At 38.3% G+C, this 13,376-nt stretch overlaps 1 protein-coding gene across 2 annotated transcripts; it reads left to right on the forward strand.

The window, feature by feature from the left end:
- The first annotated feature begins 6,870 nt into the window (after positions 1 to 6,870).
- Positions 6,871 to 10,818, forward strand: LOC147545460 (ETHYLENE INSENSITIVE 3-like 1 protein). 2 transcript variants are annotated; one of them, XM_086638566.1, is made up of 2 exons: positions 6,871 to 7,679; positions 8,568 to 10,818. In XM_086638566.1, the coding sequence occupies exon 2, from the start codon at positions 8,648 to 8,650 to the stop codon at positions 10,475 to 10,477; it is 1,830 nt and encodes a 609-aa protein (XP_086494692.1). In that variant the 5' UTR covers positions 6,871 to 7,679; positions 8,568 to 8,647; the 3' UTR covers positions 10,478 to 10,818. The 2 variants fall into 2 exon arrangements, with proteins under 2 accessions (XP_086494692.1, XP_086494693.1); XM_086638567.1 differs by having other exon boundaries at positions 7,112 to 7,679; positions 8,590 to 10,818.
- Positions 10,819 to 13,376: the final 2,558 nt, after the last annotated feature.

The following is a 13,376-nucleotide window of genomic DNA, read 5'->3' on the forward strand; positions in this document are numbered from 1 at the left end:
TCACATCAGCCGGGTAACTTCTTTTGTCAAAATCTTTTGTGATTATAGCACTTCCGAAAAATTAAACATTGTCTTCAGTTTTCATGTTTCTCTTATCCACATTATACAGCAAATTTTAGGTGTCTTTGACTTTGTTTGGTGGTTATGGAAACTATGCCTCTGCTTTGTACATCTCGACAACTGAGGCCACTCTACTCTTAATGTTTTTGTGAAGGAAACTCCATATTTCTATATAAGTTTTTATACAATTCAGAGTCGAACTATTATGTAAAATTTAATAACGAAGAACTCATACATTCGTTAACATCACAACTGACATAGATAGGTTATTGTAATGATATGCAAAGTGAAATCCACTTAGGAGTACATTTTTTTCACAGTTCCTGTGGTTTTTCTTACTTCAAGTAGATAGAGTGCACATACCTAACATAATAAAAATTCACAAGTAAAGCCATATGCTAGAGAAGAAAAGCAATATAGTAAATAAAACTTCAAAGCAAATAATAACCTTCTCATGCACATTCACTGATAGCTCAGTTGATTGGGTACCCCTCTAAAAGGCCAAAACATCATGGGTTTCATCCTCGGGGGCGGTAGTTTACCCTCTTGAATTATCCACGCGATTTAACGTGTAAACAATGTAAAGTAAAGGTAGTGCTAGGTGGTCCTTAGGGTCTGTTATGTAGTAGCTGGATGACCTTTCTATGGCCTTTACGAGCCCTAGTGTCAAGATATGACAAATCAAGGGCGACAAAATTATTCCATCTCGAAAAACAGTATAATTCATTCATGGTTTGCTTTAAGCAACTCATTGAACAAGAAAACAAATAGCGAGAACAAGAAAAAGAAAAACCGATGAGTACTTTTTTTTAAATTATTAACACTGAACTCATTCTCACATCCTATATTAGTTATCTTTGAATATCTACTATCTTCACCTATTAAGGTACATTGAGTTCGTCTAGGCCAAAGTAGTTTATCCTTAAGGGAATATGGAAGTACAATTGTAAAGGTAATGGACGACCTAATAACAAATACAATTAAACACCTCCGTTGTCCTAGTTTCTATCAATGCCCATGCATCATAGAATACTATGACATTGTGACGATTTCTTATTGTTAAAGGCGCCTCCATTTCCCCACCTGCAGAAATATAGCCTCTAGACCCAATAGTTGGCCCGTGCATTCCAGTCCGTTAGAGCCTAGTGACTTGAGAGGACTACTTTAATGAGTTGGACGCGGGGGTACTGAAGCCTATTCATGGACAGTCCTGAGCTCGAAAAAGAGACCAGTAAAACCGTTGGGCGAGTTTGACATATGTAACCTATGAAATTATTGGCAAATAACATAAAAGAAATGATGTAGAAACGCAGCGGAATTAAAGATATGAAATAACTAAATAAGAACAATGAAATTAAAGATCAAATAACTCTAAATAATAAACTTTATTAAAACTTCAATGAGGTTTTTTCTCAAATCTGAAAATAATAGACAAACTAGATATCCCTCTTATAGGGTTTTGGACTTTCCTAGATAGACTTGAATTAGAATTCCTAAATAATTAAATACTGCAACTTGCCTAAATAACTGGACTAACTCTGGACCTTTCCAATTATTGGAAATATTAAAATAGCATAATTCCTAAACCAAAATTAATTAATAAACATACTAAAATAAGAACTTTCTAAGTCCTCTCTCCTTGGCCGGTTGGACCATGACCGGGTCCGGTCATGGAATTAGTCTCCATGCCGGGTGCCCCTGCATCAAGAAAGTATCGTTACAAGCAACGGGATAACTGTAATTGACATACTTCACGCACAAGATAGTTCCTAATTAGTTAGGGAACAAAATAAAGTATGTAATTTGTTTAGAATAGATTATCTTTTCTTCATTCTATATATTCTTTTAGATACTTCATTCAGAAATCTTTCGCCTAGCAAATAAAAATAAAAAAATAGTTTGAGTGACTATTTTCATTGTATAGCCAATTAAGTTTATTTATTGCCTTTTCATTATCATTCAACTGACTATTAATAGTCTTTTTATTTCTTTTTGTTGCAGAAATCAGTATTAACAGTCAGCAATTAATAGTCAATTCTTTTTCATTTTTTTATTGCCTCTTTAAAATATGACTAATTTCTCAATTGGCCTCGTAAGCTCATCTCCAGTGCATAACTCAAAAAAGTCTCTATTCATCTTATGTGTCAAGTTCCAATTGAGATTCTCACTCATAGGTGGCGATAATAGAGATCCTCAATTTTTTGTGTCTCCAATGCAAAACTCTAAACTAGTCTTATTTACATATGTGGCATAATTATTTTTGTAAATAAATAATTAGTTATTTAGAAAATATAGAAGACTCGATTTCTATTGGTTGAAAATCAAATATTGATGAGTTGGACAATTAAAGATATCTCAAGAGGGCACTCTATTTCTAAAGTGTCCTCTTGAGATATCTCTATTTCACCCTCGACACATCATCTTAGAGATCCAAATAGAGTGTTGCGTTGGAGAGAGTTTTTAAGAAAAAACTCTAAAAATCATATGTGGCACTCAGAGTTTCTAAGATTGAGTGTTGCATTGGAGATGCTCTAAAGCTGGAGAAATACTCAGATGGTGTCATTTTGATGTTTTCTGGCTAATTGACTGTTATTTCAAAGAGTAAGATTTGACCTTCTTTTCTTTTTCTTATTTCTCCCACGTTTCTCCCAACAATTTCTCTATTTTGTTCTTCATCTTCATCCCCTTCTTCCTCTTCCTCCTCCACCAGCACCATCACTTGATAAGGGTATATTAAAATATCAATTTATCAATTAGTGTTGAGGGGTGAAGTTAAAATCATAATCTTCAGTCATATTGGTGTGTAAAAGAATGTCTTGATCATGCTCATAGATTTAAGCCTACTGTTAATTTTAATGGTGACATCTTTGAGAGCCCTAATTTTTGTACTACTTTTCATTTTTCAGTTTCTAGAGTGGATTTAAGGTTCCGCTATTTACTCATTCTGTTTTTGTTTCCCTTCGTAATCGTAAAGGATTGATTGTACATAATTTTAACTGATGATGGTGATTGTGGTGGTGTAAGTGGTGGTTATGGTGGTGGTGGTGGTGGTGGAGGATGAAGAACATGAGAGAGACGCGTGAGAGAAGAAATAAGAAAAAGGAAAAAAATGTCAAATTTGATTAACTCTGACTCACAGTCAATTGGATGAAAAAAATCAAAAGGGAGTCATCTCGGTATTATCCAACTTTAGGAGGCCACTTGGAAAAATGGTCGTACTTTAGGGGGTCAATCAGCAAATAACCCAAAAAACAAAATAAAAAAACAAACTATTTTTTTAAATATTGACTACAACGGTCATTACAAAGGCATTGTTACATCAATACGAAGTGGTAAACACGATAGCTGTCGAATTACTACTAGCTAAGTCCAACGAAAGTAATAACTTAAAATCCGACGAAATCAATGACCTAAAGCCCGACGAAATCAATGTCCTAAAGCCTAAAGACAAGCTTCCTGCCTGGCCCCCAACTTTACATCCAAACAAGCTTCCTGCCTGGCCCCCAACATTACTATCATTGTAAAACAGTAGGACAAAAATGACAAGCTTTACATCCAAACAATTTCCAAGGTTAAAAAAAATATTAAAGAACAATATCTTATGTTTGAATAATGAAATAAAAAAGGGTTATTTCCCAAATGGCCCCCAACTTCGTGACCAGCTTCCTGCCTGACCCCCAACTTCGTGACCAGCTTCCTGCCTGGCCCCTACTTTAACAAATATTCCCGTATGACCCCCTTTTTCCGTTATCTTTAACTATCCGTTTCCATCTCATTTTCTCTCTCTGCCAAGTCACCTATCTCAACACATCATCATCTTCTCCGGTAGGGGTCGCCGACCAGCCAAATTTCCGGCCGACGACCTTCAAATATTAAATTTATTTTATTTTCTCTCTCCTCTCTCTCTAGAAATTTTTTTTCCCTCGCCCCTCTCTCTCTCTCTCTAAAACTCTGGCGAAGGGGTTTTCCTTCGCTGGAGCTAGGTCTGTTCGTTGCAAGGTCTGTTCGTGAACAGAACAGCAAGGTCTGTTCTGCTCACGAACATACCTACTCGGGCGAAGGGAAACCAATTCGCCGGAGTTTTAGAGAGAGATAGAGGGTGAGGGAAAAAAAATTTATAGAGAGAGAGAGAGGAAAGAGAAAATAAAAAAAAATTAATATTTGAAGGTCGCGGCCGGAAATTTGGCCGGCCGGCGACCCCTGCCGGAGAAGATGATGATGTGGCGTGATAGGTGACTTGGCAGAGAGAGAAAATGAGATGGAGGAGGGAGAGTAACAGATAGTTAAAGATAACGGAAAAAGGGGGTCATACGGAAATATTTGCTAAAGTAGGAGGCCAGGCAGGAAGCTGGTCACAAAGTTGGGGGCCATTTGGGAAATAACCCAATAAAAAAAAGGGTTAATTTCATTATGATCCTTCAAAGATGATCAACTCACCAAAATAGCACCCTGAAAATGATTAACTTCTATTCTTGTCTTCTTTTTATTTTGTATAAGTCAAGTTAAATGTTTACTTTTCATTTTTCTTTTTTACCTCTCTCCTCAAAACTCTTACTCTCTCAATCGTTTGTTACTTTGTTCTTGTTTGTTGTCGAATGTGATGCCCAAACCTTAGAAGTTGTCAATATTGTCCCCACTTTTACCACCTCACACAGGTACGAGGTTTTATTCTCGACCAACACTCCACAAGGCCCCCCAACAAAAGTATTGATATTTACTAAGCTTTAAACATACACGTATAGCCTAGTCTCTGGACACTCTCGCGAGCGATGTAAGACTATCACAATCTCCCCACGCTCTGTACACCCATAACTCATGCTCTGATACCAAGTGTGACACCCCAAGCCTTATTAGTTGCCGATATTGTCTCTGCTTTAACACCACACGTAAGTACGAAGTTTTGTTCTCAGTGGAGGCTCCACGAACACCCCCAAAATGTCGCGATACTTGCTAAACTTGAGCGTACACGTATATCTTAGGGTTTTGACACTGTCATGAGCGATGTGGGACTATCACAATAAAAGTTGTTACCAGAGTCGGGGACGACTCTTGGTTGAGGATGGGGCGATTATAATAGTCTCACATCGCTCACAAGAGTGTCCAGAGCTTGGGATATAGGTGTACATTCAAAGCTTAGTAAGTACCGAAGTCTTTTACGTGGGTCTGGAGCCTTCACCGAAAACAAAACTCCGTACCTGTAGGCTCGTGACTGGGGTGGTAAAAGCGAGAACAATATCGACAACTGCTAAGGCTCGAGGCATCACATCCAAGGTCGATCCTTCACCGGTTGCCGAAGGTCGGTTCGTTATCGATTACTGAAGGTTGGTCTATCACTTGTCATCGACCGTTGGTCAATCACTGGCCATTGGAGGTTGCCCGATCATTGCCCTATAATAATCATAAAAAATTAAATTGTTTCTTATTGGGTTTTTTAGGCCAAAACCCCCATTTATTTATTTAGCTATATCAGGGGGACACCCCAAAAACATTTTCGTTTAGGCGTTAACCCCCAAAGCTCATTTTCCGTTCAAATAGCCGTGAAGTAGTGGTTGTGTGAATCACATGCTCGCCTACTGACCAAAATACCTCCGTTCTAATTTTTAGTATATTGCCCCCATTTATTTAGCTATATTAGTACTACACCCCCAACCAAAATACCACTTGGAGCTTCACAACCACCTATTTCTCAAGTATCTTCTTCCTCTCAACCGTCAACTTCACTACCTGTAGTATCTTCTTCTTCTTTTGGAATAAGTGATGCTTGCAATATTAAAATTTTCACTGTAAAATCTAGATTTCTCTTCAGTTTGTGGATTTGTTGAACCTAAGAAAATGGGTTTTGGTTTCAATCTGGAGTTCACCAATTTCTTGTTTTTGCTCTTCTTCATTGTCAACCTGGGTTCTGTTTATTGCTCTGAATCTTGGTTAGTTGTTGAAGAACAATCTGAAAACCGATTTAACATGGATGAATTTCTTCCTCGATTTCTTTTTCTTTGCTTGCTTCTTCTTCAATTTCTTCTACTTCTATTCTAGATTTCAATTTTTCTCTAGCAAAATCTTCTAAGATTTCATCTTTTCTTCGAAACCCATGTCTAAAAATGGATACCAACTCCTTAAAACATGACTAAAAGATTCAAGATCAGATTTTTGTGAGAAATAATTATAAAACAGAGACTTTTGAAACCAATTACACCATTTTTGGGTACAACTATTACTAGTTGTTCTTCTATTCTTTTTTGGGTTTTGTTTGGCGGATATTATAACTTGAACTTGACCCATACAAGTAATTTTTGGGTACAACTACCTCGGACTGGTAAAGACACGATCCATCCTATCATTGGAGTACAAGTGACACCTCGACCAGAGTCACTCGCTAATTGGCTCTAGCTCGGGGGAGAGTATGACCCAATCTATAGCCGAACCTCAGACTTATGAGAGAGAACGTAACAAGAGTGAACCAACCGGAGTCACTCGTGGATTGGATCTAGCTCTGGCCTCTGGCTCGGGGTGAGCATGACCCAGTCTATGGGCGAACTTCGGAGTTAGTGGTTTGACATGTAACTACGGTCATTCAACCGATCGTGAGATGGGAAGGTATTGGCTCGGGATAAACTATTCGAATGGACAAAGTATTTTGGTTGGGGGTGTAGTCCTAATATAATTAACTAAATAAATAGGGGTCATATACTAAAGATTAGGACGAAGGTATTTTGATCAGAGATCGAACATGTGATTCGCATGACCACTACTTCACGGCTATTAGAAAATGAGCTTTGGGGGTTAACTAACGCCTAAACGAAAATGTTTTTAGGGGTGCCCCCCTAATATAACTAAATAAATGGGGGTCATTCTCTTAAAGAAACCGTTCTTATTCCTCCCCCTCTTCCCACCACCATCATCGTCCACCCACCAACCATCTCTCCCCCCTTTCTTTTCCTCAATCTCTCTCTCTTTTTTTTTTCTTTTTTTTTTGAATGGTTCAAATTGTACCTCGAACCCTTGACCTCTAGGTGGAAGATTATACCTCTTACCCCTCCAACCAAGGATTCTTGACCATTCTCTCTTCTTTTCCCTTTCCTAGTTTTCTCTTTATACACTCTTTTCTCTCTCTCCACTTCTCTCAAGTCTCAACACAGTGTAAAGAAGAAGAAACCCTCAAACGAGTGACAGTTTGTTCTTGTGTGCCATTTGCCAAATATCCCAAAACATTGTTAAACCTCGACCAATCCCGTAGAAAAGAAAAGCTAATAGGGGTATTTTGGTAACTTAGCAGATAGATAACACGCAGCCGCAGTTAAAAAAACTGACGCGGTCCCACAAATACCCTTCGGTTAATTAATTGTCTACTCCTATTTGGCTGTAGTGTACCACCACCTTTTTACTCCATCCACTACTTTAACCATGGTAAAACTTTATACCCAACTAAAGTTAACATTATTTTAGAGAGAGAGAAAGATCAAACCCTCATGTTAGAAGCGTTTCAGAAGAGGATCGATCATCCCTCTCTCCCTTCTCTCTCTCTCTCTCTCCTTTCTCTCTCTTATATCTCTTCGGAGCTTGACGATTAAAGTAGTAGTAGCAGCTCTATCTTCGGAGACGAAATCCGTACAAAAAGTCTGGTAATAATATCTCCCTCTCTGAAGTTATTCTTTATAAATTATCTGTTCAAGTTTTCATTTCTGGGGTTTTATCTCATCTTCTGCTTTCATTCAGAATTTCTATTAGTATATATTTGATACTCTAAACCATAATTTTTCATTCTTCTTCTTCTAACTTTGACTGGAAATTGATCTTTCTCTGATGTTTTTGACTAGTTTAATTTCTTACTTGACTTTCACAAAATGGGTTTTATTTTTTATTTTAATTTTGTTCTCTTAAACTTGATTTCTTGATTTATCAGTAGATTGGTGTTGGGAACTTCAGATCTATGAAAAATTTATATTTTTTATGATGTTGTTGGGTGTATGGGTTTATTTGTTAGGTTTCAGAAACTGGGTTTTGATTGTGTTCATTTCGGAAACTTAATTTCTTGATCTTCATTCAAATTGATGTAGGAAACAGTAAATCAGGGGGGGGGGGGGGGGGGGGGGGGGAAAGGATAAATTTCTTTTGGAAGTCTTTCTATTTGGGTTACCTTTTTAGGGTTTTTTAGAAGTTCCTATATTAATGACTATGTATCTGTTATTTCTTCAAGTTTTGACCTAATCAGATGACTCTGACCCGACGATTCGCCCGATTCTTCAGTTTCCTGTGTAAAATTGATAGTTTAAGACTCCAGTATCTAGCTCAGATGCCTCTTTTAGGAAAACTTAGATTTGCATTTAGGGCAACTTTTTTTAACTCATTTTTTCTCAAGGAAAACTGGGATTTTGTTCATTTAGGAAACTCTTTTTAGCTCAGTCGGTTCATCTCTTTAACTCGCTTTCTTTCTGTTTTAACCGTAATTCGAAACTGTTTCTGGAAATAGTTTCTAACTTGGGAACTACTGTGGGTTGTGGTACTAACAGATTAATATTTTTGGAGATCTAGAGGGGGTTTATCTCGCCAACATCCAAAATAAGACTTTGATGCTAGTCGTATTTTTGGAATGATGATGATGTTTGAAGATATGGTATTTGGTGGGAATCTTGATTGTATTTCTGTTTTACCAACTATGGAGAGAAATTTGGCACCAGAAACTGAACAAGACGCAATGGTTGAGGAGGATTATTCTGATGAAGAGTTGGATGTTGACGAGCTTGAGAAGAGAATGTGGAGAGATAGGATGCTTCTGAAGAAACTTAAGGAACAAAATAAGGGTAAGGAGGGTGTTGATTCTGCCAAGCAGCGACAGTCTCAAGAACAAGCTCGAAGGAAAAAGATGTCTCGTGCGCAAGATGGTATCTTGAAATACATGTTGAAGATGATGGAAGTTTGTAAGGCTCAGGGGTTTGTCTATGGAATCATCCCTGAGAAGGGGAAGCCAGTAAGTGGAGCCTCTGACAATCTTCGCGCTTGGTGGAAGGAGAAAGTCAGGTTCGACCGAAACGGGCCTGCTGCAATTGCCAAGTATCGAGCCGATCATGCCATACCAGGGAAGAATGAAAATTTAGATTTGGATGCAGCCAACCCTCATACCTTACATGAGCTTCAAGATACTACACTTGGTTCACTTCTATCAGCTTTGATGCAACACTGTGATCCACCACAAAGGCGATTTCCATTAGAGAAAGGAGTCGCCCCACCATGGTGGCCTACTGGTACTGAAGAATGGTGGGCTCAGTTGGGATTGCCGACGGATCAAGGCCCACCACCATATAAGAAACCTCATGATCTAAAGAAGGCATGGAAGGTTAGCGTGCTCACTTCTGTGATCAAACACATGTCTCCTGATATCACCAAAATTCGCAAGCTTGTGAGGCAGTCTAAGTGTTTGCAGGACAAAATGACAGCCAAGGAAAGTGCGACTTGGTTAGCCATCATTAACCAGGAAGAGGCCTCATATCGAAAGCTCCACCCAGATAGTTGTCCACCATTGTCCTCGGCTGGTGGGAGTGGATCTTTCTCTATCACTGACAGTAGCGATTATGATGTTGAAGGGGTCGAAGGCAACTTTGACTTCGAGGTCCAGGAGTTTAAGCACCAGGACATGACTCTGCTCAATGTGGAAATAGGGGAGTCAAAGGAAAGACCGGCTCCAGTCAAGGAAGAAATCGTTGATATGGATTACAGTAAGAAAAGGCAGGCCTCTACGGATCTAGAGATGATGATGAAAAACAAGATCTTTACCTGTGAATACACTCAATGCCCATACAACAACTATCGACTTGGATTTCTCGATATGACTTCAAGGAACAACCACCAGGCAACTTGTCAATATCGAACCATTTCTCCAGGATTCGGTATCTCAACTACCTTCCAGATGGATAAAGAAAAAACCGCAGGTTTCTCTATTCCATTTGCACAGCCCAAGCCTTTCAGCATTCAACAGAACCCAAGTCCACCAGCATTCGATATAGCTGGACTTGAACTTCCAGAAGACGGGCAAAAGATGATTAGTGAGTTACTGTCCTTCTACGATACTAATCTAAACTGCAACAGTAACCCAGATGCTGGTAAAGTTGGGGTTATTGGAGACCAATATCCACAACAGGCGAAAATTCAAGATGGAAATTTTTGTGGGCAAGGAGATTTTTTGGCAGGTAACTTTTTCGAGGACACCAATATACCATTCACCCAAACTATGTTCCCGGGAGAGGAAACTCGTTTTGATGCATCAAAGGTATTTGATCCACCATTTGGGACAAATCAGAACGAAATTACTGCAGATTTCAGGTATGAAAGTCCCCTCAACTTCGGTTCGGATTATACCGATATCTTAGGTAGAGGAACTGTGGAATCTCTATCGAAGCAGGACAATTCGATCTGGTATCTGTGAAGAGTAATGAAATTACTCTTCAATTATTATCTATACTTGCTTTGGTTGTGAGTGGTAGTGCTGTACATTCTCGAGCGAAGGTTGCCTCTTTCGTTTCTCTTGCGCAATAAGGTAAAACTTCTGCCCTCTGCCTGATACTAGTTATTAAGTTCAAATCAAACTTTAAACTTGTTACTTTGTTTGTAAGATTTTATATTCCTATATTAGATTATCAGATCCAGGTTTCTACTTTCTACTAATAATCCTGATTCTAAGATGTTTGTTGATCTTTATTGTTGTGTGACCTGATGATGTATGTCTTAGAGTTAATAATAATTAATAATAGTTGTTTGATTGAGGTAGTGTTTTTTCCCATTGTTTGTGTGAGTTTGACTCGTCTGCCTGAAACGGATCCAAAACAATCCCAATTTAGCCACTTGAACGAGTAAGAACCTTCAGATGAAAATATTCTGAACTCTGACTCAAGTTAATCACCAATGTTATATTCAAGGACAGGAAGGGAAGGTTTGTGTCTCTTTTTGAAACGTATCCAAAACAATCCCAATTTAGCCACTTGAACGAGTAAGAATCTTAAGATGAAAATATTCTGAAATCTGATTCGAGTTAATCACCAATATTATATTCGAGGACAGGAAGGGAAGGTTTGTGTCTCTTTTTGAAACGTATCCAAAACAATCCCAATTCAGCCACTTCAACAAGTAAGAATCTTCGGATGAAAATATTCGGACTCAGAGTTAATCACTAATATTATATTGGAGGACAGGAAGGGAAGGGTTGTGTCACTTTTTGCCCATAGTTTGAGGGGTCATTTGTGGGTTATAACTTATAAGTTATGGGTTGGATGACCTATGGGAGAATGAGATTTTGAGGATAAGGTTGACATAATAAAGAGACAATAGGACAAACAGGTAGAAAAGGACAAGTTAAAGTTCAATAAATCTCCAACTTACTCTGATGACAAAGAAGGGAAAATTTTGTCTATTACTCTTTATTCTTGGCCTACCTCTCCACGTGCATTTCATGTGTTATTTTGTCTCTTACACTGTGGCTTGTGACCCTTCACTTTCATTGGTCGTCAGCTAAGTAGTTGTTTCCACCTCTTTTCATGGAATTGGGTTGAAAAATGCAAGTTTCTGTTAGCCTTATTAGTTAAAAAGATATTTCAATGATTCAACTTTTTGTTGAATTACTTGTGCTACATACAACTTTGAGCCTTTCTTTTTTAGGGCAACAAGCCACCTCTTACACTGTGGCTTGTTACCCTTCACCAGTCCCAGCAGAATCCGCTGACGTGTTGGGCCATGTCTTAGAGAGAGAAAGTGAAAAATTCTCTTTCTAGATCCTGGCCCGACACGTCAGTTCGCCGGGACTAACACCGGATATAGCATTACGGCTGAAGCATTACGGCTGATATTGAAAAGGGTAGTGGCGAAGATGAAAATGGTGACCCTAGTTCTAGGTTAGAAGTTTGACTTACTTGGCTCTTAAAAGAAGTTTAGCCCTAGTTTCAAGAACTTCACGCAGCAAAATGCTATACAACAACGTGAAAAATAATTTGGGAACTGTAAAGACAGAGCTCAAAGTCAGGAACTCCTCCCAAGTTCTCAGAACTTGACCAAGGATGATAGTTGCTCATTAGCTCAATAATGGGACCACTGTCTCAATGGTACAACCAGGGAAGTAGAAGAGCCTAAGGAACCCAAAGTTAAGGTGAAGGTTTTTTTGGCATGTGAGGGATGATTTCTCTCTCATTATGGGAAGTACAACTCTAAACCCTAAATTCTGAACCTCAAAATTGGGTAGAAGGACTATACAATGAAATTTGTTAAGTTAAAATTTTGAAAGAGAGTAAATTTAAAATCATCTGGTGAGACAAATGTGTGAATTTTTTTGGGAATTGGGGTTTAGTGAAAAACTGAAATTAAGAATCTCGATTGAATTTATAATTGAAGTGCAAAACAACAACGTCATAATTCAAGGAAAATATTCATATTCCTACTCCAATGACATTTTCCTAGAATTTTTTTTCCTATCTTGTAAGAAACTAATGAATTCACCACCAAAGATGGGGAGTTGAAGAAAAGGAATGATATGGATGAAAGACAATATAGAAAGAGAAGGAGTGGTCGATTATTGACCGCCCGCCATAAGGTTTGTGGCAATTTGGGTTGGGTCGATGATGGCTGTTCTTACGCCTAGGCGCCCCAACTACTTTTGTCTTATACTTTCAAATCAAGAGGTTTTCTGTAAGACTAAAACTACTATTGCGGTCCAGGTGCTTCTAAAGGCACCGGGCTAAAAGACCGATTGCATCCGAAAATTTTATTGACTGGGATCAATGGCCATCGACCCGAATTCTCTATAAACACCGATTTTTAATGTGGGTGATGTTCACCTTCGTTAGCTCTTTTTCCTTCTTCTGTTGTTCAAATTGGGAACTATCTAGGTCATCTTTATTCTCGGAATTCACCTCTGATACAGTACTACTACTACTACTACCTATAGCTCCAGAAGATGAAGTTAAACGGGTTTTCACAAGAGTTCTTATCTATAATCTCCCTCCCTCTCTAAACCTTTCATTCCCACTTGAATGGCTGCTGCCAAAACCCAATACTTCAATCTCTTCCAAAACTTTAGTAAATAACTCAAAAACTCTGATTATTTCTTCCTTCCATATTTCATCGAACTCATCCCACTTTTTGTATAACTAACTGATAAACCCTCAAATATTAAAGAGGTAATTTTTCAGTTGTGATTTCTTGATGTTGAATCTATCTCGAGTAAATAATTTTCATTTTTATTGATCTTAAATGGGTTTTTTGATAGTGGGTTTTTGTTTTCATATTTGAATATAATCTCAAAATGCAATCTGGAAGTGTCTTGCCTGCTACATGTGACT

This window comes from Eschscholzia californica, unplaced genomic scaffold (genome assembly GCF_041429995.1).
Source record: "Eschscholzia californica isolate CP2 unplaced genomic scaffold, dmEscCali1.0.p SCAF_4, whole genome shotgun sequence".
Classification (NCBI taxonomy): Eukaryota; Viridiplantae; Streptophyta; class Magnoliopsida; order Ranunculales; family Papaveraceae; genus Eschscholzia; species Eschscholzia californica.

Bases quoted from the DNA above. Each gene is read 5' to 3' on its own strand.
- LOC147545460 (XM_086638566.1), top strand. From the start codon at position 8,648: ATGATGATGATGTTTGAAGATATGGTATTTGGTGGGAATCTTGATTGT.